The sequence below is a fragment of the Prunus mume genome, linkage group LG1 (genome assembly GCF_029339155.1).
Source record: "Prunus mume cultivar Tortuosa linkage group LG1, ASM2933915v1, whole genome shotgun sequence".
NCBI classification, from domain to species: domain Eukaryota; kingdom Viridiplantae; phylum Streptophyta; class Magnoliopsida; order Rosales; family Rosaceae; genus Prunus; species Prunus mume.
Window position 1 is genome coordinate 25,131,618 of NC_142698.1, and position 23,560 is coordinate 25,155,177.

General features: G+C 38.4%; 5 protein-coding genes and 1 non-coding gene across 9 annotated transcripts; 4 read left to right on the plus strand and 2 right to left on the minus strand.

Annotated features, from left to right (window-relative positions):
• Positions 1-907: 907 nt before the first annotated feature.
• Positions 908-6,292, plus strand: LOC103322014 (transcription initiation factor IIA large subunit-like). The gene is made up of 11 exons (XM_008223872.3): positions 908-1,408; positions 1,655-1,825; positions 1,939-2,103; positions 2,478-2,529; positions 2,604-2,662; positions 2,890-3,015; positions 3,964-4,101; positions 5,261-5,324; positions 5,443-5,603; positions 5,747-5,830; positions 5,922-6,292. Exons 1-11 carry the CDS (start codon positions 1,292-1,294, stop codon positions 5,943-5,945), a joined length of 1,161 nt encoding a protein of 386 aa, XP_008222094.1. The 5' UTR covers positions 908-1,291; the 3' UTR covers positions 5,946-6,292.
• On the plus strand, positions 4,536-4,726 carry LOC148921410 (U2 spliceosomal RNA). Its single transcript, XR_016123404.1, has one exon. It is a non-coding gene; the product is annotated as a U2 spliceosomal RNA (small nuclear RNA).
• A 2,678-nt stretch (positions 6,293-8,970) lies between the features above and the next one.
• On the plus strand, positions 8,971-12,994 carry LOC103322022 (Major facilitator superfamily protein). Of its 2 annotated transcripts, none has more exons than XM_008223880.3 (14): positions 8,971-9,357; positions 9,459-9,556; positions 9,975-10,053; positions 10,145-10,204; positions 10,322-10,388; positions 10,483-10,607; positions 10,764-10,865; positions 10,957-11,334; positions 11,447-11,494; positions 11,632-11,694; positions 11,813-11,893; positions 12,020-12,118; positions 12,404-12,541; positions 12,694-12,994. In XM_008223880.3, the coding sequence occupies exons 1-14, from the start codon at positions 9,142-9,144 to the stop codon at positions 12,826-12,828; spliced, it is 1,689 nt and encodes a 562-aa protein (XP_008222102.2). In that variant the 5' UTR covers positions 8,971-9,141; the 3' UTR covers positions 12,829-12,994. The 2 variants fall into 2 exon arrangements, with proteins under 2 accessions (XP_008222102.2, XP_008222111.2); XM_008223889.3 differs by having other exon boundaries at positions 8,973-9,234.
• Positions 12,995-13,887: 893 nt separating this feature from the next.
• On the plus strand, positions 13,888-16,832 carry LOC103322035 (ribulose bisphosphate carboxylase/oxygenase activase 1, chloroplastic). 2 transcript variants are annotated; one of them, XM_008223901.2, is made up of 7 exons: positions 13,888-14,113; positions 14,370-14,687; positions 14,777-14,882; positions 15,126-15,211; positions 15,412-15,884; positions 16,115-16,396; positions 16,570-16,832. In XM_008223901.2, exons 2-7 carry the CDS (start codon positions 14,650-14,652, stop codon positions 16,680-16,682), a joined length of 1,098 nt encoding a protein of 365 aa, XP_008222123.2. In that variant the 5' UTR covers positions 13,888-14,113; positions 14,370-14,649; the 3' UTR covers positions 16,683-16,832. The 2 variants fall into 2 exon arrangements, with proteins under 2 accessions (XP_008222123.2, XP_088898469.1); XM_089042343.1 differs by lacking the exons at positions 13,888-14,113; positions 14,370-14,687; positions 14,777-14,882; positions 15,126-15,211 and having other exon boundaries at positions 15,440-15,884.
• A 578-nt stretch (positions 16,833-17,410) lies between these two features.
• Positions 17,411-19,891, minus strand: LOC103322045 (low-temperature-induced protein). 2 transcript variants are annotated; one of them, XM_008223912.3, is made up of 4 exons: positions 19,637-19,891; positions 19,148-19,405; positions 18,008-18,991; positions 17,411-17,598 (listed from the first exon to the last, which is right to left on the minus strand). In XM_008223912.3, exons 1-4 carry the CDS (start codon positions 19,740-19,742, stop codon positions 17,555-17,557), a joined length of 1,392 nt encoding a protein of 463 aa, XP_008222134.2. In that variant the 5' UTR covers positions 19,743-19,891; the 3' UTR covers positions 17,411-17,554. The 2 variants fall into 2 exon arrangements, with proteins under 2 accessions (XP_008222134.2, XP_088898474.1); XM_089042348.1 differs by having other exon boundaries at positions 19,590-19,771.
• Positions 19,892-20,118: 227 nt separating this feature from the next.
• Positions 20,119-21,966, minus strand: LOC103322062 (pentatricopeptide repeat-containing protein At3g09040, mitochondrial). The gene has a single exon (XM_008223930.3). It carries the CDS (start codon positions 21,964-21,966, stop codon positions 20,215-20,217), a length of 1,752 nt encoding a protein of 583 aa, XP_008222152.3. The 3' UTR covers positions 20,119-20,214.
• Positions 21,967-23,560: the final 1,594 nt, after the last annotated feature.

Here is a 23,560-nt window from a genome sequence, read left to right on the forward strand (position 1 = left end):
CAAATGACTCAGTAGTGTAGTAGTTTTTAGAATTACTCTCTTAGGAAAGGTGTTTGCTTGAGTCCCAACATCCGTGTAGTATTGTATGAGTTTAACATATTATCGCTCTTCTCAATAGGAAATGTTTATTTTTGAACATTGGTGTTCAAAGTGGGTGTAAATGCTTATTACCAGTAAAACAACAAAGTGAATGTGCATTGAATTACAAACACTTGCATAGTCATTGGACTAACTATTTTACACTTTCCCAATAGATTTTATGTTTATCATGAACCGCTGAATTTGTTCATATTTAATGTGAATTTACCTTTTGTACACTACCAAGAAGAAAAGAAAGGCAAGTACTGGTTAATTAAGGTAAACAATTGGCATCCTCTATACTCTCTTTTTATTCCGAGATGTCTCCTATTACAAACTCTATACTTTAACACACTAGCACTCCATCTCCATTGATATATATGTATATATTTTGGGTGGTAGTGTGCACAATTTTATCCCATAAATTGTTTTATTCCAACCAACATGAAACATTTAACCTAATTCACGATTTAGTTGCTAAGATTGATTAGTATCGCGATAAATAAGAACAATCAAGCTCAAACGTGCCTAATTAAAATACATCATATTCGAAAGATAATACTTCGTATATATTCCGTCACACTTTGTACGATACAATAGTTATGCCCATTATAACTTAAGTTTTTTATGTAGTAATGTTGAATAATAACCACAAAAATCTAATCAAGACTAATTGGTCGTATGCATTTTATTCTAAATATAAAATTTTGTTGGAACAATCTGAACCGTCGACAAAGCTGGGACCCATCAGATAAGGCAACGGTTGTCCTTTCTTTGTCCAAATAATAATGGAGATGCATAAATCTCAAACTTTGTAGACAACCCAGTTACATAGCCTATAGAGAAGAGAAGCTTCACGCTTAGTCTCTCACGCCCAAAATATCAGGATCGTGCAGATTTCGCCACGTGATACTCGAATGTAATCGGATGCAAACCTATTTATATTCCACTCTTTATTCTCCAGTTCTCGTCCGCCCTTCTCTCTCTTTCTCTCGCTCTCTATCCTTCGCCGTTGTCTCCCTCCCTCTCTCTCTCTCTTCTCTCACACTCAATACATCCCAAACCCAAACCCTAATTCCATGTTTGGTCATCTGACTGTCATCGATTATCTGCGCTGAAATTTGCTCTGTCCCAATTCTCCTAGGCAATCTTCGATTCGATTTTGTGTTTTGCTGGACGAGAATCGGAGGTCGGCGGAGCTGAGATTTTAAAAATGGCGACCTCCACGAGCAGTGTCTACGTCAGTGTTATTGAGGACGTCATCAACAAGGTTCGCGAAGAGTTCATGAACAGCGGCCCCGGAGAAGACGTTCTCAAGGAGCTCCAAGGAGTAATTTCAATTCCGATTTCAATCTTCCAGCTTTCATTTTCATTTTTTATTTTTCAAGTTCGCCATCTTTATTGATAATTGAAATTTTAAATTGGGTTGGTAGATTTAGGGTTTTCTGTTGGACTGGTTCTAGAGTTCGATCTAATCAATTTCTAGGGTTTTGAGTTTAAGGGGATTCATTGCTTTGTTGGAAAGTCGCTGTGAGCTACGGTTTAGCTGATTTTTTAAAGTTGGGTCAAATTTCAGACTTGGGAGGCGAAGATGATGCAAGCCGGTGTAGTAAATGCTCCTATAGAGAGAGCTGTGGCGTCAAAGCCAACGCCTGGTAGTGCTATTACTCCAGTTCACGATCTCAATGTACCTTATGAAGGGACCGAGGAGTACGAGACACCCACTGCTGAGATACTCTTCCCTCCAGTGAGTTTTTGCTGTGTTTTTCTATGTTTGTAATCAAAATCTCTGCTTGCTATATGTTGAATTGAGCCCGAGTGTTGCATCACATGGTTGATGTGGGTTCTTTGGAATGTTAGACCCCGTTGCAAACCCCAATTCAGACGCCTCTACCCGGAACTGGGGACAACTTATATAACATTCCTACCGGAGGTAGTGACTTTTCTGCATCTGCAAACGAGTCTGGTAGCAGCAATGGTGGCAGCAATACAGAGCTGAAAGCTGGAAGACCTAGCCCCTACATGGTAAACACTTAATATTTGGATCGTATGAGGTGTATCCAGTTATTATGTTTCAAATTGCATAGTGGGAATACGAAACTCTCTCATTGGTCATTATAAAGTAGCTAAATTTGATTTTAATTGAACTTAGCTCTTTCTTTGTCTAATATATACGATTAACTCTCTTTGTTAATTAAGAAATATGAAATATCAAACATACCTTGTTTAGTTAAAAGGTTGTTAATAATAAATTGAAAAGGTAAGGATAGTAATGTAATTACATAACTTTCCACAATCTTCTAATTTTTACTCTTTTTCTTTCTACACTAACATTTGTGGGTGATAATCCTTCAGGTAATAGTGTAAGAGAACCTAAATCTTCTTTGTTCTGTTTGCAGCAACCTCCTTCTCCTTGGATGAACCACCGACCCCCTCTTGATGTTAATATTGGTAAGTTGGATGGTGTGGTTGTATATATATTTACTCTCGATAGTTGTGTAGTAATCTCCATTTTATTGGTGTAGCTTACGTGGAAGGGCGGGATGAGGTGGACAGAGGGACCTCTCATCAACCCCCGACACAGGTAATGCCTGCTATTAATTACAAATTCAGATTGCAGAAAAAATGACTGGGTTTCTGGGTATGAAGAAAACTCATGATTAGAGAGTTGTGAATGGCTTGGTGTGTATGCCTCCTTTTCATTGCTTTTTATTTTTTCACTTCTTGTCAAGGATATACAATCTATCTTAAGATGCATCATTCTTTTACAATTATAATTAATCATTATCTCACTGTTGGAGAAAATTTCAGGACTTTTTCCAGATGAATTCTGGAAAGCGAAAACGTGAAGATCTTGCTTCACAGTATCCAGCTGGTGGATTTATACCCCAACAAGATGGAGCTGGAGATGCTGCACCTGAGGTTTTTGAGATTGAGGTTTGTTTTTCTTCCTGTTTCATTTTTTAATAATTTCTGACAAGTTTGCTGCACAAACTTCTTTTTAACTTTTTCTTTTGGATTCATCTATTGTATCAGTGAATTTTATTTATTTATTTGAATCTCTGGATGGGTATTTATCCTTGGTAAAATCTAAGACTAGTTTCCTTTAATGTCCAAATTATTAAGAAAAAAGGGCCTGAGATAATCTATTCAATGAATTACAAATTAAGTTAAGTTGAAACTTATCTCAAATCATTAGGCCAGTTGTACTTTTTGGTGGGACATAGTCTGATGAACAACTACCATGTTCAGTTGTATGTGAACATTGATCACCTCTCTCTCTCTCTCAGTTGGTTTCATGGAACTGAGGACCTTGTGCTTGGGGCTCTTATCTGAAGATCACTGCTAATGCTTTATTTATTTATTTTTGCAAGTCATATCTTCTTTAGGGTCTAATAGTTTTTCAGGAAGCTACATTTGAGGTGTCATTCAAAGTCATATGAATATAGTTATTTATGTATGTGGGTGACTTGGTTGGGGTTAATTTTTTGTTTATCCTTTTATTCTGGGCTTTGGCTAGTATAGTAAAGTACTGGGGTGAAACATGAGCAGGCCTTAGGCCGTATATCAATTAATTAAAGTTCAAGTTGATAATTGCAACTTAGCAAGCAATTAGGCTGCAAATATTCCAGGCAGGGCGTCATATCTTGTTCCTACTACATTTTCAGATCAAACTGTTTTCTACACTTCATAGTGGAATGTGAAAACATATATGATATATCCTTGGAGCATTACACTATAATTGGTTATAGCTTTATCTTTATGAAGTCAAGTTTACTTAGAGCATGGAAGAACATTTCTAAACCAGCATGATTCATGTGTAATACACATTATCTTTTTTGGGTTTATGCATTCTTTAGACACTTAATGTTGGTAACCTTTCAGGTCAGTGGAGGGAGCACTTCTATTGGTGGGCGTGCATGTAGTGAGATGGTAACTTGTGCACTGAGGTCAACTCCCAAGATTCCTCAACTTGATGGGCCAATTCCTGATCCTTATGATGACGCGCTTTCTACTCCCAATGTAAGTACTTTTAATGTAATTTTGCAGGTAGCAGGAGACTTTATTTTTATTGTGTATGGCCCTTTTATAATAGATATGCACATTAACTCATTAACTCATCGGTTGGGTTGGTATAATCGTCACTTTTGCTTTCTGATATTCCCTGCTCTATATTAGGTTCTTATGATTTGTTTCCTAGGACGTGTGATTGACTAACTGCTTTGTGTCTTCATGGCTATGTTTTGCATTGTACTAAGACTGTATACGCATGAAATCGTGCACTGCCTTGATCTGACAGGCGGTGAGCCTTGTGCTTGTTAATGATGTGAAAGTTACACGGATAAGTGTGACCATTTATCTGTGTGTCATTGCTGTGTTGGGTTACTGAGAAGTTGAATGTCCATCTTTGTAGAGCTTTATTTTTCGTTGGAGGCCATTTCGATTTTATAGCAATATTACCTTTCTCGGCCTTTTGGATAAGATAAGTGTAGTATCGTCTTATCAGTTTAATATCTGATATGCGGGCCAATGGTCCACACCATATTAAATTAACTTTTTTGGGGGAAGACCCAACACAGTAGCTTGCTGCTGGGCTTGCAAGCTTCACCCATGCTGTGCACTCTAGCACAGACCTGGCGCACCCTAATTAGAAATATTGTATAGCAATAAACTGTGGTTTGTGGTTTTGCTTTATAAATTTCATCCGGTAGCCTGAAATGTGTCAATGTGATATGAATGGTCAATGGACAGTGTTCTTTGGATACCGTACTAGGAACTTGGATTTTTTTTCTTTTCACTTGTTTGGATTAGGTCAATGGATTCTAGTGGGTTGTTCAGATTTTGAGTTCTGGCCAGTTTAGCCTGTAGCCAGTATCTTTAAAAAAATATACATATATATTATTCTTATTTTTGGGGTTTTTTTGGGGGTTGGGGGGGTGGTCGGGGATGGGTCCTGGTAGCAAGTATCTTTTAACCATTGACTTGATGGCCTAAAATCTTTTGAATTATAAATTTTGGAAACTTTTCTTTTCTTTATCGAATGGGTTGTGTTACCATGCCTACACGCTTTCAACTTTATGAACCATTATGTTCAACTTTCCTCTGTCTGTCCCTCCCCTCTCACACTTGTTAATATTTTTTCACTTGCTGACTGTTGCTTCTTCCTCCCCTTACCCTACAGATATATAATTATCAAGGAACTTTCAACGAAGACTACAACGTTGCCAATACACCTACACCCAATGGTAATCTCGTGATAAACTTGTGAACACTGTGATTACCTTAGGAATGGATAAATTTAATGTCATAAATCCATAACTGTGTTGTCAAAGCTTCCTTCTCTCATAATTTTGTATCCTCCAGATCTACCAGTCAGCACTCCAGCTCCTGTTGTTCAAAATGATGTTGGAGATGACGACGACGACGAGCCCCCATTGAATGAAAATGATGATGATGATTTGGACGATGTGGACCAAGGAGAGGAGGTAAACACACACCATTTGGTTTTGGCTCAGTTTGACAAGGTATCTCTCTCTCTCTCTCTCTCTCTCTCTCTCTCTCTCTCTACCATGCAGTGTTATGGCTATACTTTTTGGGTTTTATATACTTATTTTTCTCTGAAATATATCGGATTAACAATTGTCTTCTCATGTATTTGGTTGCGTAGGTGACACGCACCAAGAGCAGGTGGAAGTGCACATTGAAGGATGGGATTATGCGCATAAACAATAAGGATATTCTCTTCAATAAGGTGAAGTTTACTTTGAAGAATTAATATTTTTCATACTGTCTGTTCTTGTCCCCTCATGAGCTTTCTTTGGAATATGGCCTATTTTATGCAGGCGACTGGAGAATTTGACTTCTGATTTTGCTTGAGAGCTGCCTATTTTGGCAATTAGCGGCAGTTGCCTTAGCAGGGCAAGTCCAGAGGTATCAGTGGGTGTTTCGTAATTTTTCTTTATGAATTATTATTAAGAGAGAGCTTGAGGGAAGAGAAAGACCATGCTAGATACTTTTTAAAGATTGGGATGGATCATGGATGTTGGCCTATTTGTACATAAAGGATGATAGCTTTTTTGGCCTTTAAAATGGGATGGCTACTGAGGCGTTTCCGAAGTTTTACTATTTCTGTGATGGAATGCAATTCCATTTAACTCTGTATACTGGAATTTATTCGTTAATTTACGAATTGCATTGTTTATTATCTTTCCAATTTGGCGCTTAATTCCGTCCCTTTCAGAAAAACTCTACCCGGTTATGATACTTTATATTTTTTAGATTGTTAAATGTTGGGAACACTGTTTTTGAATAAGTTAGATTTACCGACAGTTAATTGTTTCATTTGGTACATCCCGTACATTTTAAAACATCACTTATTTTCCTTGTACAATGAAAATGGTTTTGTCAACTGAAAGCAGATGGTTCTTTAGTAATGTTTTTTTTTAATGAAGTGAACTTAATATGAACTGAAATCTATTCCTTCTCTAAACCTTGCACCATAGTGACTTTCTTGGCATGGTTTGCTCTTCATAGATCAAATAATGTAGATCTTTTGAAGAAAACAATCTGGACAGAAGTAGCAAACCCGCCTTTCCACCTTCTGCCCGTTTTTGTTTATGAACAAGAAACCTGCTTTGGAGTTTTTATGCTTTCATTTTTCATGTTTTAGGTAATTTTGTTGTAAGAATATCTTGACCAAGAAGAGAGAACTTGGAAAAAAAAAATTCAGACACATTGTTACACAAAAATGGAAGACAACCTCTCATCTGGAAGGTGGCCGTGAGGCTCAGAAAAAGGCCTCTAATTTGTTGAAGGCATTGCCACTGTAACCAACAATTCTACCACGATAATGATTTAGCAGAAATGAAAAAATAGACGTCAGAAACCGTGGCAGGTTAATGTTTGATTTGAAATGTGCTCTACACAAGGCAGCAGCAGGCAAAGCCCTTCATCAAAAAACCAGGCCTAGCCATTTCATACGGCACAGAAGTGAAGCTGAATCTCAAATGTCATTGCGCTTGGTTCGCAATCATGCACTGGGATTGAAAGACGGCAAACAACGATGAGGGATCCGTAAAAGGTGCCACAGCCGGGTGTTGCCACCCGCCTGCAGCCGAAAATGGCGGGGCAATACTTCTTACGTTCTGATCACCGCCTTTTTCGCTCGACTCTGGCATTGGTTGTGGGGATAGAATGAGGACTGGTGATAGTAATGGGATTGCCATTGAAGCGTCGTCCAATAAAGGGTTGGTAGAGGCTGTGCCTGCCGTTTGATCAAGCTGAAGACATGCCGGGGCATGCTGTTGTAGCCTTGTCGGGGCCTTCCCTCTGCCTTCACCTCTACCTGTGACGTTGTTGTAAGTATTGCAAATCTCCATTGTTTGATTTGAATGATTGATGCTATGAAAAAGTAGTCACGTACAAAAGTCTTAGCTCTGTCTCTCACTCACACACACACACACACTTCGGATTTGGCTTATTGTATGTGGAGATTTAAAAGGGTTTGCAAATGAAGCAAAGGATATAGATAGCAAATGGTGCTTAATTATGACTTTTTCCTTCTTGGCTAAAAATAAGGGTTTCGGTTATAGAGATGAATGGTTAGAAAACGAAATTTACGTTAAACGACAGTTTGAATAACGGTCATTTGCTCAAATAATGTTGAACAACGCTGCCTTTGTGCACCAAACTTGGTTGAGCAAATTAACCAAAGGAGATAAACGTAGGGATAATGATCGGGCTATATTATGCCCGTGTCAAATTCGTGTTAAGGATGAATCAATCTTAACTTAATCCGTTTAATTAATTATAAACTACTCAGTTATGTGACATTTGGCATGAGAAAATTTATGCGAGGATGTTCTTGTCACGTGACAGTGTTGAGTGGTAGAGCAATCCAATTAGAAGATGTCATATCCCAACAACTTTCATACTTGTGCAAGGCAGTGCACTGCTGTATGTGCTTGCATGTCAATGTCACATTGAAGCACATATACCAAGTACAGCATCATAAGGAATAAGATGTAGTTTCTGCACTGAGAAATCCTATTTCTCTTTGGATATGGAGATTACATATATATTTTCACTGTTTTTGTCTTGGTTTTGGTCATATCATTTGCTTTTCAGGTACTTAATAAGATTCGATTCATACCTAGAGCATTTACGAGAAATATTGTTTGTAAGCTAGAAATTTCTAAACCTTAGCCCCTCTTTTCCCAAAAAAAACCCTCTTAGGCCCCGAGAGAAAGTGAAGTCATCCTCCCAATTTGGGTTTTGTTTTCCCTCCTCATGAGAAAATTTGGGAAAATGAGCTAACATTAAATACATATTTTTTATGACCATTTTATCCCCATTAACAATTTAGAATTACAATATATCATTAAATGCATTCTTTTTTTATTTGATTTAATATGGGTATAATTAAAAATTTATACAAACTTTATTTTTCATTCCTACTCAAAACAAACATGGGAAATGAAATAAAGTGATATTTTCCAGTTACTTTCCCAAAGATTACCAAACGGGGCCTTAAAGTTGTTTTCACTTTTAGAGGCGAGGAAGTCACTCTTTCCCAAAAAAACCCTCTTATAAATGAAATCTCCATTTCTTAGAGGAAAAAAAAAAGTAAGAATACCTTAAGAGTAATGCTAGACTTACCTACATTTTTCATACATATCGCCATCTTTCTAATAGAGGTGGTGCCCACCAATCTGAGCCCATCTCCTAATAAAAGTGGTACAATTGTAGTATTAAAAATATGATAAGCCTAGTATTTTCCATATCTTAAAATGCATGTTTGTTGTAAAAGTTTTGTTTTTTTGGTCAAGTAAATTACACGCACTCCTGCTACGCATTGTTTCCGTTATAGTGGATCAGAAGATTCAGACTCGATAGGCTGAATTATTGAGAAGCTTATCAAAGACAAAAGTCAAGCAAAATATCAAAGGAGAGACTCACAAGCTCACTGACAGTCACACAAGAACACAGGGATATTATTAGAGCGGGAACCACAACTACCAAGCACCAACCGTCTGATTTCTCTCCTCTTTTGGCAAATTCCCAATGGCTTTCAGTTCCTCAACTCGGTCTTTGTTCAACCTCAAACTCACCAAGACAAACTCTTCATCACTTCATCATCAACCCAAGAAGAAACCCGTAATCCTTTTCTCTCATGCCCATTTTACCCCACCCCTTCGTTCAACTTATAACGATTGTTTCAGGGCCAATTATGGCACTTTCACAAACCACTCTGCTCCCAGGCTCAGATTCAGTGTGAAGGCACACAAACTGACCAAACCCTTTGAAATTTTTGCTTCTGTTTGTGTTTTTGAGTAATGGAATTGATTTTGCATCGTTGTTTTTGTTTGTGTGGTGTTTAGGTTGGATCTCCAGACTATTCTTCCGGGGATGAAGCTCAATCGCTTATTTCTGAAGCAACCCAACAGGAGGATTTTTCTTGGGTTTCTGTGATTATTCCGTACGTTTCCATCAAGTCTTCTTTATCTATATGAGTTCTTTTTTTTCATGCTTTGAGTAAATGGGTAATCGTTTTTTAGCTTTAATTCTTCATTTCTTTTGGAGTTGGTTAAGTAATGGGGTATCATTTTCTAAGTCTCTGTATTGTACAAGTTGGGTGCTTTCATGGAAGTATGCTTGCTTACTTTTGGTATGGAAGCAAGTTGAGTGCTTTTTGAATTGTAGTCAACAATGCCCTGTGTTGTTAAAGATGAAGAGGTTTATGTTCTTTCTTTTGAAACAAATGAAAGAAGCAGAGTTAGATGATTTACAAATTGCAATTTGCTTAAGTTTACTTTTGAATATCTCTCTATTCTGTTGTATGTAGATACTTGACCTCTAACTGTCATAAATTAATTACTAAATTCTTGGGATTCTAGCTTCCTGTTTCCAGCTTTGGGAGGTTTGCTATTTGGGTATGACATTGGTGCTACTTCTGGAGCTACCATCTCGTTACAGGTATAGCTTCAGTTTTAGTGGTTTGTTTTTCAATTGTTTTGATGATTAGTAATTTAATATGATTAAGTTGTTATGTTTTGATATGTCACAGTCACCTGAGCTTAGTGGCACAGCTTGGTTTAATCTTTCAGCTGTCCAGCTCGGTCTTGTGGTATGGTTTATTGAATCTTACTCAATTTGCTCCTGTTCCATTTGCAAACCTGTGGTTTGTCTCCCAAAATTCACCAAGCATTCATCAAAATTCACAAATTACATTGTTTTGATGCAGGTTAGCGGTTCCCTATATGGAGCTCTTTTTGGTTCCCTCCTTGTCTACCCGATTGCTGATTTCCTTGGTCTGTACTTTGCTTTGCATATGTACTTTATCATGAGGTTTCGAGCTTGATCATGAATAATTTGTTATTCTAAATTTTGAATTGGTGTATAAAGGCAGGAGGAGGGAACTTATCATATCAGCAGTACTTTATCTCCTTGGGGGTCTGATCACTGCATATGCTCCGAGCCTTAGTGTTCTCTTAGTTGGGCGTCTTTTATATGGCCTTGGTATTGGCATGGTAAGCTACTGTGCACAGTTTCTGTAACTGCTCTAATCAAACAAAAGGAGCAAAATTAAAACAGAACCTTCTCATTATTGTCTTTGGCAGGGCTAAATAATATCATGATGTGTGTGACCATGCTATATTCACATTTTAAAAGATTTCTTTTGGCAGGCCATGCATGGGGCTCCTCTCTATATTGCTGAAACGTGCCCATCTCAAATTCGTGGAACTCTAGTGTCTTTGAAGGAGCTCCTCATAGTTCTGGGGATTCTGGTATTGTCTAACTAATATGTTTCTAATGTTAATTTTTTCCATTCACTGTCTTAGTGAAGTGGGATGTTATGTGAAATGCACTCTTCTGCAGTTGGGTTATTTTGTGGGAAGCTTTGAGATTAATGCAATTGGGGGGTGGCGTTACATGTATGGAATAAGCGCTCCTATTGCTTTACTGATGGGAATAGGCATGTGGCTTCTCCCGCCGTCTCCTCGCTGGTTGCTTCTCAGGGCAGCTCAAGGTAAAGGGTCTGTAAAAGAATACAAAGAAAAAGCCGTTCTTGCCTTGAGCAAGTTGAGAGGCCGTCCTCCTGGTGACAAAGTGTCTGAAAAGCAAATAGAAGAGACTTATGTTTCTTTGAAGTCGGCCTATGCAGATCAGGAATCTGAGGGGAGTTTGTTGGAGGTCTTTCAAGGCCCTAATTTGAAAGCCTTCATAATTGCTGTGGGTTTGGTCCTTTTCCAACAGGTATTTTCCTCCTTTCTGCTATGAATTGAATTCATCTTTTCTTCTTTTGTTTTATATTCCCAAAACATGTGTACAAAGAATAAGTAAGCCAATTTACTACCTGACATGGCAGATAACTGGGCAACCGAGTGTCCTATATTATGCAGGTCCCATTCTTCAGGTAATTGATAATCAACTTCTGTTTTTTTTTTTAATTTTTTTTAATTTTTTTTATAATTCTGCTGCGAAAATTGTTTTGTCCTTGTTTCATTTTAGTTTTCCTAACTATGTGCACTCTTTGTGACATTGTTACTCAAGACTGCAGGATTCTCTGCTGCCTCTGATGCTACCAGAGTATCAGTTGTAATTGGATTGTTCAAGGTGCATATGTCATTTGATGTTTTATTTATTTATTTATTTATTTTAATTTCAGGACGCGATTATGATGTAAGATTCTCTTTCTGGTCTGAAAATTCTTTGTTTCTTTATGTTCCTGTAGTTTGTGATGACAGGGATAGCTGTCCTGAAAGTTGATGATCTTGGAAGAAGACCTTTGCTGATTGTAGGAGTCAGTGGACTTGTATGCATCCTAACTATCCAACAATTTACTCAGTCAATTTTGTTTATATTATGTACTTTGCCACATGTTGGTTTATAAAGAAGAGGCTGGAGGGTTTCATCTTTCTTTCTTCTATTTACACCACAGGCTCTTTCATTATTTCTCCTTTCTGCTTACTTCAAATTTCTTGGAGGGTTCCCACTTGTTGCTGTAGCTTCTCTTCTTCTCTATGTTGGTTGCTACCAGGTAACAATTTTTTGTTTTGGTGATTGGCATTTACTGCTCAGTCTTCTTCATTATAATTTAAATGGAATACTCTAAGTTCTAACAGATCCAGAATCTTGTTTTGCTCATATAAAAAACCAAAAAACTTTAAAATAGTATCCGTTAACCACCTTGAAAGCCTCTGTTTCTAACTTCTCCAAAAGAAATAGGACGGTGCTTTGCTATTGTTATTGACATATTTCTTGCCTATGATATTAAGGCTGAGGTTTTGACATGATGGAATTTTGTGTTCAAATTTCATTTCAGATATCATTTGGTCCTATAAGTTGGCTGATGGTGTCAGAAATATTCCCGCTTCGCACAAGAGGAAAAGGGATTAGTCTTGCAGTTCTTGCTAACTTTGCTTCAAATGCTATTGTGACATTTGCATTCTCACCACTGAAGGTATATATACCCCCCCCTCCCCACTTCCTATTCCTCACTATAATGCCAGCCTTTTTCTTTCATATTTGAGGCAGGTTTTCTCATATCTCATGAGTTAAGGCTTCAAACTGACTGGTATAGAAGTGGTTGATTAACATTTGCTAATTTTGCAGGAGGCGCTAGGAGCAGAAAACCTTTTCATCCTCTTTGGTGTTATTGCCTTGCTATCTCTTCTGTTTGTTGTACTACTTGTCCCGGAAACCAAAGGTTTGAGCTTGGAAGAAATAGAATCCAAACTCTCAAAATAGGGGCTAACCCCATGGCCGGAACTATCATTGTAAGTTTCCAACGTGACGTGTATTTGTAACCTTGTTTCTCAGTACCTCCTGGACAGGTCTTATATTCACAAAATCATGTAAATCTGTTATACAACTATGTACATTACTCAATGCGAGAATTTTCACTTTAGTATAAGGAGTTCTGCAACTGTTAAGCGATAGCTGATCCATGACATTCAATTTGGAACAGCATTTAGCTTATTGTATGGCTAGAAAACTTTCAATGGCGTTGTGGTGGAAGGGGAATGCAACCAAGAAAAAGGACGGTTGCTAGTTTGACGTTGGTCGTAACACCTGGAACAGTGCTGTTGAGCATTCGACTCTCTGTTATTAAAACGATTGAAATTTAGATGCATCTTTTGGGAAATTGATGCTGAGTTATCAAGTTTAATAGCAAAAGGACATACTCATTGTGACATGGAGATGAACCAGTAATGCTGTATTTGGCTAGATTCTTCAACTTTCGATACTTAAAAACTCGCAATTCAAAGAGAAGATTAAAGTTTAGTGAATCAACATCGTTTTACCTGAAGATAATAATCTTGCAACCTTGTGAACTCAACCCCGTAACTGAGCAACTGTGAGGAGGAACAGAGTGGTGCATGCATTGCAAACTCCATTCTAACACGAGGCCATCGGTAGATTTAACTGCAGGTCGTCGCAGATCACTAAAATACATGATTAACGGTGATGATGAATTAATTGTTGAACATTATTTTCGTGCAAGAGAAACAAACTGTCGATATAGTTTCCAAACTTTGAAGTATCTCTTTCTGCTTTGTTAAAACGCCAATGACATGTAGAGTTGCTTAACTCATCTGAGCTGTTTCCATGTCTTACAGTACACCCTCCAGGTTTTAATTTAAATACATTATTTTTTTTAAGACCAAATGGGGGACAAAACAATCTATTTTAAGAGGTAAAGAAGAAAAGCTTAAAACCTGATCCTCAACACTCAACACTCAACAGTCCAGTATTTTGTCAAGTTTGAAAGTGAGATTTTATCCTATTTTGTTCACAGAGAGCCATGTGTCAGCCAATCCCATTTGTGTGGCCTTAAGGAATTCATCACCACACCACATGTTTTGTCAATTACACCCCCGAGCTCAAAGCTCTTGCCTTTTATAACCAATCCCACAGATACAACCAGCTCTACATCTGCTGCTTTATTGCATTAAATTTGACACAGTTATCAGTACCATTTTGATCCATGGCTGCCACAGTCTCAAGTGTTGGAACTGTGAACAGAACACCGGTACTTTGTTTTCCCGCCTTATCATCTCTCATTTTTTTCTTTTTCCTGTTACAGAAAACTTGACATACAAACTGTTTTCCATATTGTTTTTCTTTTTGAGCTTTTGTAGAACACCCAAAAGGATCCTTTTTGTTTCTCTGTGTGATGCCTGAAATTCAAGCATTTTGATCAGTTGTTATATTTTTCACATGGGTATGCTGTGAAATGAAGTTGGTGACTTCATTTTGATGAACTTTCTTGTTTCTTGGCCCTAAAGATGTACAGCTCTGGTTCTGGAAGCTCAATCCCAAGCTCAGCTTTCTTGGGCAGCAGTTTGAAGAAAGTCAGCTCTAGAGTCCCCTACCAAAAGATTGTATCTGCAGGTAAATTAAAAATTACTGCGGAAACTGATGATGAGGAGAAGCAGACCAAAAAGGACAAGTGGAGTGGCCTTGCCTATGATATTTCTGATGACCAACAAGACATAACAAGAGGAAAGGGATTGGTTGATTCTGTCTTCCAAGCTCCCCAAGGGGACTGGGACTCACTATGCTGTCATGAGCTCGTATGAATACATTAGCACGGGACTTCGAGAGTAAGCAAGAAAATATAGAAATTCATTCAATTTTTATGGCTGCTTGGAGATCTGAATGTTTTATGAGAGAGTTCTGAATTATGTTTCAGATACAACTATGACAACACCATGGATGGGTTTTATATTGCTCCAGCTTTCATGGACAAGCTTGTGGTTCATATCACCAAAAACTTCATGAGCCTGCCTAACATTAAGGTACAGATGATGCTCCAAACACCAAAGTAAATCTCATATTTGGCCCATCTTGAAGCTTATTTATATATTTCTAACAAATAAGAAGTAAGATATTGTCATGTTGTCTGCCGTACCATTCTCGCGTGACTAAAATTTGGGAAACTTTTGTTGCTTCAACTGTTAATGTTAGCTTAACTTTATCAGTAAAATTTTGTTCATGATTGTTGGTTTTGATTTAGATAATTGTATTTGAACTTGTATCAGGTTCCTCTCATTCTTGGTATATGGGGAGGCAAAGGTCAGGGTAAATCGTTCCAATGTGAGCTTGTGTTTGCCAAGATGGGAATTACGTGAGTTCGTGATGTTTTAGCTTGTTTTATAAAAGTTTTTTGGAGAACCACATAGAAATTAAGCAATATGATGGTACCCGAAAATCTTTGCTTGGTTCCACTTGATGCAGCTGCATTCTTGACTAGCCTTAGTGCCAGTTGAGAATTTCATGCATCCATTTTGCTGTCATTAATTTAATAATCTGGTTATTACATTTCAGCCCTATCATGATGAGTGCTGGAGAATTAGAAAGTGGGAATGCAGGAGAGCCTGCAAAGTTGATCAGACAAAGGTACCGCGAGGCTGCAGACATCATCAGGAAAGGAAAAATGTGTGCCCTCTTCATCAATGATCTTGATGCAGGTGCTGGTAGGATGGGTGGAACTACACAGTACACTGTGAACAACCAGATGGTGAATGCCACTCTCATGAACATTGCTGATAACCCAACAAATGTGCAGCTTCCTGGTATGTATAACAAGGAGGACAATCCCAGAGTCCCCATTATAGTCACCGGTAACGATTTCTCCACATTGTATGCTCCTCTCATTCGTGACGGTCGTATGGAGAAATTTTACTGGGCTCCCACTAGGGAAGACCGGATTGGGGTTTGCACGGGAATCTTCAAGCCTGACAATGTTAGTGCGGATGATGTTGTTAAGATTGTTGACACATTCCCTGGTCAATCTATTGGTAAGTATATCTCAAAAGCTTGGTGTTTTGGAATTTTCCAACACTTATCTTGAAGAGAATTTGAAGTATAAAGCAGGAAAGGTCTTCAACAATCCATAGAGACTCTTCTGTTGTAGTAGCTTTTGCATATAATTTGGGAATTATCAGTAAATATGATCCCTATAGTATTACTCAATTAGCGACTTGGTTGAAAATACGATCATGCTAACTTGTTATATGCCACACTGCAGACTTCTTTGGTGCTCTAAGGGCTCGAGTTTACGATGATGAAGTGAGGAAGTGGGTATCAGGTGTTGGGATAGATGGCATCGGGAAGAAGCTTGTGAACTCAAAAGAAGGTCCCCCAACTTTTGAACAGCCTAAAATGACAGTGGAGAAGCTCCTTCACTATGGTCAAATGCTGGTTCAGGAGCAGGACAATGTGAAGAGAGTTCAACTGGCTGACAAGTACTTGAGTGATGCAGCCCTTGGAGATGCAAACCAGGACGCCATTAAGAGAGGAGAATTCTATGGTTAGCACACTTTGTCTTAACACAACAACCCTAGAGGCACCAACTTGTGTCCCAACTTTTTAAATCTCAAGTGATGTGGCGGAATTTCATTCGTTTAAATTTGGGGCAGATTTTCCTTACCAAATCTGAACTATAGTAGTTTGTTCAAGTTTTCTGTAAATTTTTTGATGCAGGCAAGGCAGCCCAACAAATTAAAGTACCTGTCCCTGAAGGCTGTACTGATCCATCAGCTGCAAACTTTGACCCAACAGCTAGGAGTGACAATGGTAGTTGTCAATATGAGTAAATGGGGAGTTGGAAGAAATAATGATATTGCTTGCTTGCTGGGTTCTTATCTTCTCTTATAATATGCACTTGTATTTTATTGGGGATTAATGCTTTGTTTTTATTTAATGATTAAATTAGCTATTAATGCTATATCATTTATTCTCTCTCACCCATTCATCCCATGCCACTCGATAAGGCTCGTAGGCTTAATGTCATCGTTTTTTGTTTTGTTTTTTTTATACAATCGATATTGGAAAGGGGGGAATGGAACCTAAAACCTCTAGTGCATGGATAAATGCTCTTAACTATTGAGCTAAAAGCAACTTGTGGCTAAATTCCATTGTTATCCTCAGACTTGTTTTTCTCCACTCATTATCTAAATTATAGTCTTAGAATCATGAAATATAAAAATCTAACTAGAGCCCACACAACAAACATAAACAGAAAGAGAGGAAAGGGAAGGAAGAGGAGAGGGTGTAATTATTTATATTTTTGCTTTCATTTTTGAGTGGTACAATTGTTCAAATCGAATCATCCAGCTACACAAACAGAAAACAAGTACTTTGATCGTATGCAGCCGGAAACCAAAACAAGAAGAATTGTAAATTTAAGATTATCAGTGAAATTTTCTCTTCATTTCTTGTGCCCTATGTGATTGCTGACTTTCAAAAATGTAAATGTAAATTAGTATGGAAGATTATTCACAGAGCTTCTGTGAAATTATTTTCATCAACACTTCTCAACTTCTGAAGCTACAAAATTTGTTTATTGGCAACAATACAAAGCTTACACAAACATTGTAAATGATGTTTGGGAACCACTTATTGATGCGTAGAAACTTGTACAAAAGCCCAGAGGATTATTTCTTTATCAACAGTTGCTTTCCACTTTTCAGTTAGTCTGTAGTATTCTTCCCTTATTTTCTTCCTCGACGACTGCAATGCATAATAGATCTCCATGAGGATAAATCATTTCACAAAGAAGAAAATAAAAGAAACTACAAGATATAACTTAGTACTGCGTCAAGTATAGAATCTATAGCTGGCCCTGACGACCGTGGCCCTTCACAGATATACTTGGTCCGTCTATATGATTTTTGAACTGAATCACCATCAATCTCCATTTATTCATCAATCGAACTTTATAACTAAGGGAAATGTTCTTACCAGACTGTGTGACATGTTATTTGGACCATTAATCAGAGATGGGCTTCTTATTTTAATATGTGATGCCAGATTAACGGTTTTACAACATAACATGCCAAAGAATCATTAACCTTATAACTTAATTTATCACTTCGCACTTTGTAGAATTGATTAATGAAGGAAATACCATGGAAGTTACCTTCATATGCATTGGTAGAGACCGGAATGCGAGGTGATGAGGCCTTGGCTGATTGTGAGTGTGGTGATGATGAGGTCATGGCTGATTGTGAGCGTGGTGATGATGAGGTCATGGCTGGTTGTGAGCTTGGTGATGTCGTCATGGCTGATTGTGAGGTAGTAGTTTTGGGCGACTCATCGTTCCGAAGCAAGGAAGTTATAGCCCCTTTCACCTTTCCCACCATGCCAACATCACCACCGGGACTTGTCCTTGGACTCATTACATCAGATATCACTCTTGATAGTGCTCTCTCATCTTCCCCTGGCTCGAACTTTTGAGCCAAATACTCCTTCACAGAAACACCCTTATCCCATATTTGGTCACTGCTACCAGCATGCTTTCCACCTTGTGGAGCTGCTGGGGCTGACAAAGGTTGCATATCCTCTGAGGCTGCCAAGGTTTGTTGAGCTGCCTGGGATGAAGAGTTTTTTGGAGCTGATACTGCTAAAGAAGTGTGAGGAGCTTCCAGGGATTCATTGTTTTCTGAAGGTGTTGGGGCTGCAACAGTGAGACCAACCTTTGAGGCAATGGCGTGGGTTGCATCTGCTACTGCAGCAGGGGCTGAAACAGTGAGACCTTCTATCTTTGAGGCAATGGCATGGGTTGTATCTGATACTGTGGCATAGGCTGGTCCTAACTTCTCAGTGACAGTTTCAGTTATTGTCTTCTTAGGACTAGGAGGCTTTACAGTTTCAGATACTGACTTGCTAGGACTAGGAGGCTTCTTGGCCACAGTTTCGGTGACTGTCTCGTTAGGACTAAGAGACTTCACGGCTGCAGTTTCGGTTACTGTCTTGTTAGGACTAAGAGGCTTCTCCTTATCTTGTTCAGCATCTTGATTGACACTACTTGGCAAAACATGCTTCTCAGAAATCACAGGAACTGCTCTGGGATGTAGCTTTGCAGTCTCCTTGTATCCCTCAGGTGCCAGCTCTGATTCATACACTGCAAATGAAATGAAACTATTAAAGCGGGGATCGGTGGACGATTTGGAAGCCACAAAGAAATGGTTGGTGTTACTCCCCGAAGGGAAAACAAGCAGAGAAAATTTATAAACAGATATGTTATGCATAATGAAATCTTGAAGATACTAATTATTACTTGGGGCTCCTAGATATTCAGCATCTTGTTCTTCGTCTTCATGCTCATTCATGCTTGCACCCAAAGTGGGGGTGCTGTTATCACCTTCCATATGCTTCTTCTTGTGACTGAGTGAGTGCCGCAGTTTCTTGGCCTTCTCTTTAACCTTAGTGAGAACAGATTTCTTGTGATGGTGTCCGTGATCGTCTTCTTGATCATGGTACCCAAGCGGAGATGATGAGGATGAGGATGCTGGTGACGACTTTAAAGCTTCACCTCCTGGACAGGAAAAATGGGTTAGAAGAATATTTGTAATTATCAGAAAAGAGTTTCAGACACATGTTCTGGCAAGGCATGGTGCCTTGGCCGATTGACATGTTAGACACATGGCTATATACAACCGGTTACACTTAATATTTTCTCATATCTTAGTGCGACCCTGCTACAATCCAAATATCTGTACCATGTTCACTGGTGGAGAAGAAGTTACAGTAAGATGGCATCGGATACCTCGAAGATAATGTTCCATAGTTGGGCTTGTAGTAAGTTTTTTTGGCTCATGGGTGGTAGTAGTTTCAGAGTCACCATGTCTTTGCACGCGTTCGAGTTGAGCCATTGATCTGCAATTCACAATTGAGGGTCTCCTTAGGCTGCCTCTGTTGTTGAGACAACTCTGATATTTGTATGGGGTTCTTGCATTTTCTTCCGGGGATCTTGCCAAGACAACGAACAGGGTTCACAGGTCAATTGGTTAATTTGTTAGTGGGCTCCATTTTTACACGTGGCAAGAGAAGGTACCAAGTTTAGCTTGCTGCTTGCAACTCAGTAATGATTATTTCCTGAGATAGCGATTGACTAGGCCAGGAGCAACCATCTTCCTCTTCCTTAGCCTTGTGTCTTGGGACAGTATTGGTATTGGAAGAGAATCATGTAACTGATTCCATCATAATTGGATTTTCTTTTTTGAGGCTCTTTAGAAATTGAAAATGAAAGAAAGAAATTGAAAATTGGATTTCCTTCCGTCAAAAGCTGAAAACATAAAAATATCCTTTTTGTTGACTGTTTTTGCCATTGTCCTCTTTGTTGACTTAAATCCAACTATGACCAGGAGTTTTTCTAATTCCTCTATCATACATGAGCTTCCTCACTCCTGCTGCATCATCCCAGCAGCCTCCTGTCACCAACACATTCGATAGTAGTATGTAAGTTGCAGGGTCATTTGGGCACAGCTCTTGAAGCTTTTTTGCTGAACGAAGAGCGATTTCCTTATTTCCATGAACTTTGCAAGCACTAAGTAGAGCTTTGTATACGGAGGGTCCTGGCTCTATTGGCATGCTATCAACGAAGGCTTGTGCTTCATGAAGATTTCCAGCTCGACCAAAAAGATCAACAACTGTTGCATAATGTTCCATTCTGGGGGGTTCAAGCAAATCATCATTTCTCATCAAATCGAAATACATAAGTCCTTGGTGCACTAAACCAACATGGCTACAAGCAGTTAGTACAATGAGGAAGGTGGTATTATCTGGTTTGAACCCTGCTCTTCTCATTTGTTCAAACAATTCAACAGTCTCCAATCCAAATCCATGATGAGCATAACCTGCTAATAACGAATTCCAGGAGACCACATCATGTTCGTTCATCAAAGTAAACACCCACTTCGAATCATGGATGGCACCGCATCTTGCATACATGGAAACAAGCCCATTCTGAACACAAAAATTTGAAGCTTGCCCACTCTTGAAAACGAGAGCATGGATTTTCTTTCCTGCTTCAAGGTCTGAAAGAGTTCCTACTGCTCTTAAAATGCTAGCAAATGTGAAGAAGTTCATAGCAACCCGGGCCTGCCTCATGTCAGAGAAACATTTCAAAGCTTCCTCACAACTTCCAATATTAGAAAAACCAGCGATTACTGCATTCCATGAGATTTGATCCCATATTGCAACACATGAGCAAAGCTTTTGAAAGTCCTCCAAGCTATTGCTACAATCTGAATATATGGTCAGAAGGGTAACAACTATATACACGTTAAACTCAAAACCTTCTTTCATTATCCGGCAATGAATTTGCCTGCAATGATCCCAAAAGTCTGGGCTAGAAAATGAGCTCAACAAACTATTATAAGTTACATAATTTGGTTTCAAACCCAACCGCAGCATTTCCCTTGCTAAAATCATCGCCTCATCAGATTGTCCATTCTGTGCATAGCCAGTAACCATGGAAGTCCAAGTTATAACATTCCTATCTGGCATTTGATTAAACACCCGCCTTGAATCATTAACACTACAACACTTTGAATACATATCTATCAATCCTGTTCCCACAACAACATTATAGCAGAGCCCTGTTTTCAGGCTCAAACCATGAACCTGAGCACCAAGCTCTTCTGCTTCTAATTGTGAGCAACCCACCAAGGCCCCCGACAGACTGAACGGCGTTGGCACTACCCCCACTTTTAACAGCTCCAGGAACAACCCAATTGCCCTTTTTGGCAACTCAGCTTGCAAATAACCAGAAATCAAAGAATTCCAAGTAACTACATTTCTGTCAGACATTTCATCAAACTGTTTCTGGGCATTCGCCAACGAGCCACATTTTCCATACATATCAACGAGAGCACTGCATATATAGATATTAGAACAAAAACCCAACTTGATAACAACTGCGTGAAGCCTAATACCCAAGTCCAAAGAAGTAGATGTTGCGCAGAGACTGAGATATGCTATTTTGTTGGAGGAGTCGTCATGAGGAGGTGTGGTGAGCATGAGCCCTCCTTGTTGCAACTGAGCCAACATGCTCCAAACCAAAAGGCTATCACTAGCTAGGCTATCTGAGATCATTGATCATGGTGGAGATGTTGTGATATGCGTCATGACCCGCGGAAAACTACTCCAAGTGTACTAATTAACCTTAAATATTAGGACTTGAAGAGTATTTATAGGACTTGAGATTTATGTAATTTTTTTAAATCTGATGTACAAGATACTAATTAACCTAAATATTACATAAAAACGCAGATCAATTGATTTGGTACAAATCAAAAGAAATAATTGGAAGAATAAGTAACATACATAAACAAACAAGTAAAAACAAATAAACATGTAAGCCAAACCCCACTAGACTATAGTCCCACATGCTTTCACATTTAACAAGAATCCCATTTGATAAACCAGCATTGTAGATCTCGCCCTGTTCCCAAATTTGCAATGCACTCCAATTCCCAATTCAATTTGACCAATAACAATACCACCCAAAAAGGGGCCAACATGTTTATTTGGTGGTTAAGAGCATTTTGCGGAAAATATTTTATGGGAAATAATTTTTCAGGTAATTTTTGGGAAAGTAACCAAGAAATATCACTTTATTTTCTTTCACATGTTTGGTTTGTGTAGGAATATAAAACAAAATTTGTTTAATTTTCCAATTATACCCATATAAAATTAAATAAAAAATAATTCATTTAATGCTATGCTGTAATTCTAAATCTTTAAGGGGTCGATTAGTACAGCGAATTTGTCATGGATGGACTAAATCCTAAGACTGTCTTGGATTAGCTCGATTGGCATAAACTGGATTAAGTATTGACCTGCATTTGGTGATGCGTCAGACTAAGAAGTTAGATTGTAAAAATAGTGAAAACCTATGTTTGGTGTTGTGTTGGACTAAAAAATTATTTAAATATTTAAAATTAATTAGGGATTTTGACCTAAAACTAAATAAATACTGCAAAGAAACCAACAAGAAATGTATAATTTATTAAATAATTTTTTTTAAAGACTAAAACTATCTTTATCTTATATCTTTTTTCTCATTTTTCTTTCTTTCTTTCTTTCTTTTCTCTACTTTCTCCTTTCTTCTTTCTTCTTCCTTCCCAACGCCCCTTTCCCCTTCTTTTTTTTCTTTTGCTAATCTCCTTCTCGATCTCACTCTCTGGTTCTCTCTCTTTTTTTCTCCAATATTGACACAATGTTATCCTTCCTTTTCTATATCTCCATCCCAAACCTTTTTCTGTTTCCCTTTCATTTTCTCTCTACTCTTCCCCCTTTTTTTAGGTACAGATGGGGGTAAACGCCCCAAAACAGAAACAATTAAATAGGAACAAGGGGAGGTCTGGCAGTACCTTGAGCATCAACATCTAAAATGGCTCTAAGGAAGGCAAGAGTTTCTTCAAAAACATGACCCATATCTTCATCTTCGAAATCACAAATCTCCATGTGGTTTCACTGAGCCACGGTCGATGGTTGATAATTTTTCGGAAGGTTCAATCGGGTTGTGGTTCCACTGGGTTTGATTTAGAGGTGGTTGATTCAAGTGGCTAGGTTTGAATTGGTGGTGGTTGGTTCATGTGACTGGGTTTATGGTGGTGATAGTTCTAAGTGAAGTAAAAGAAGAAACTGATTCTTGAAGCTTGGATATGGATTTGGTCTTGCGATT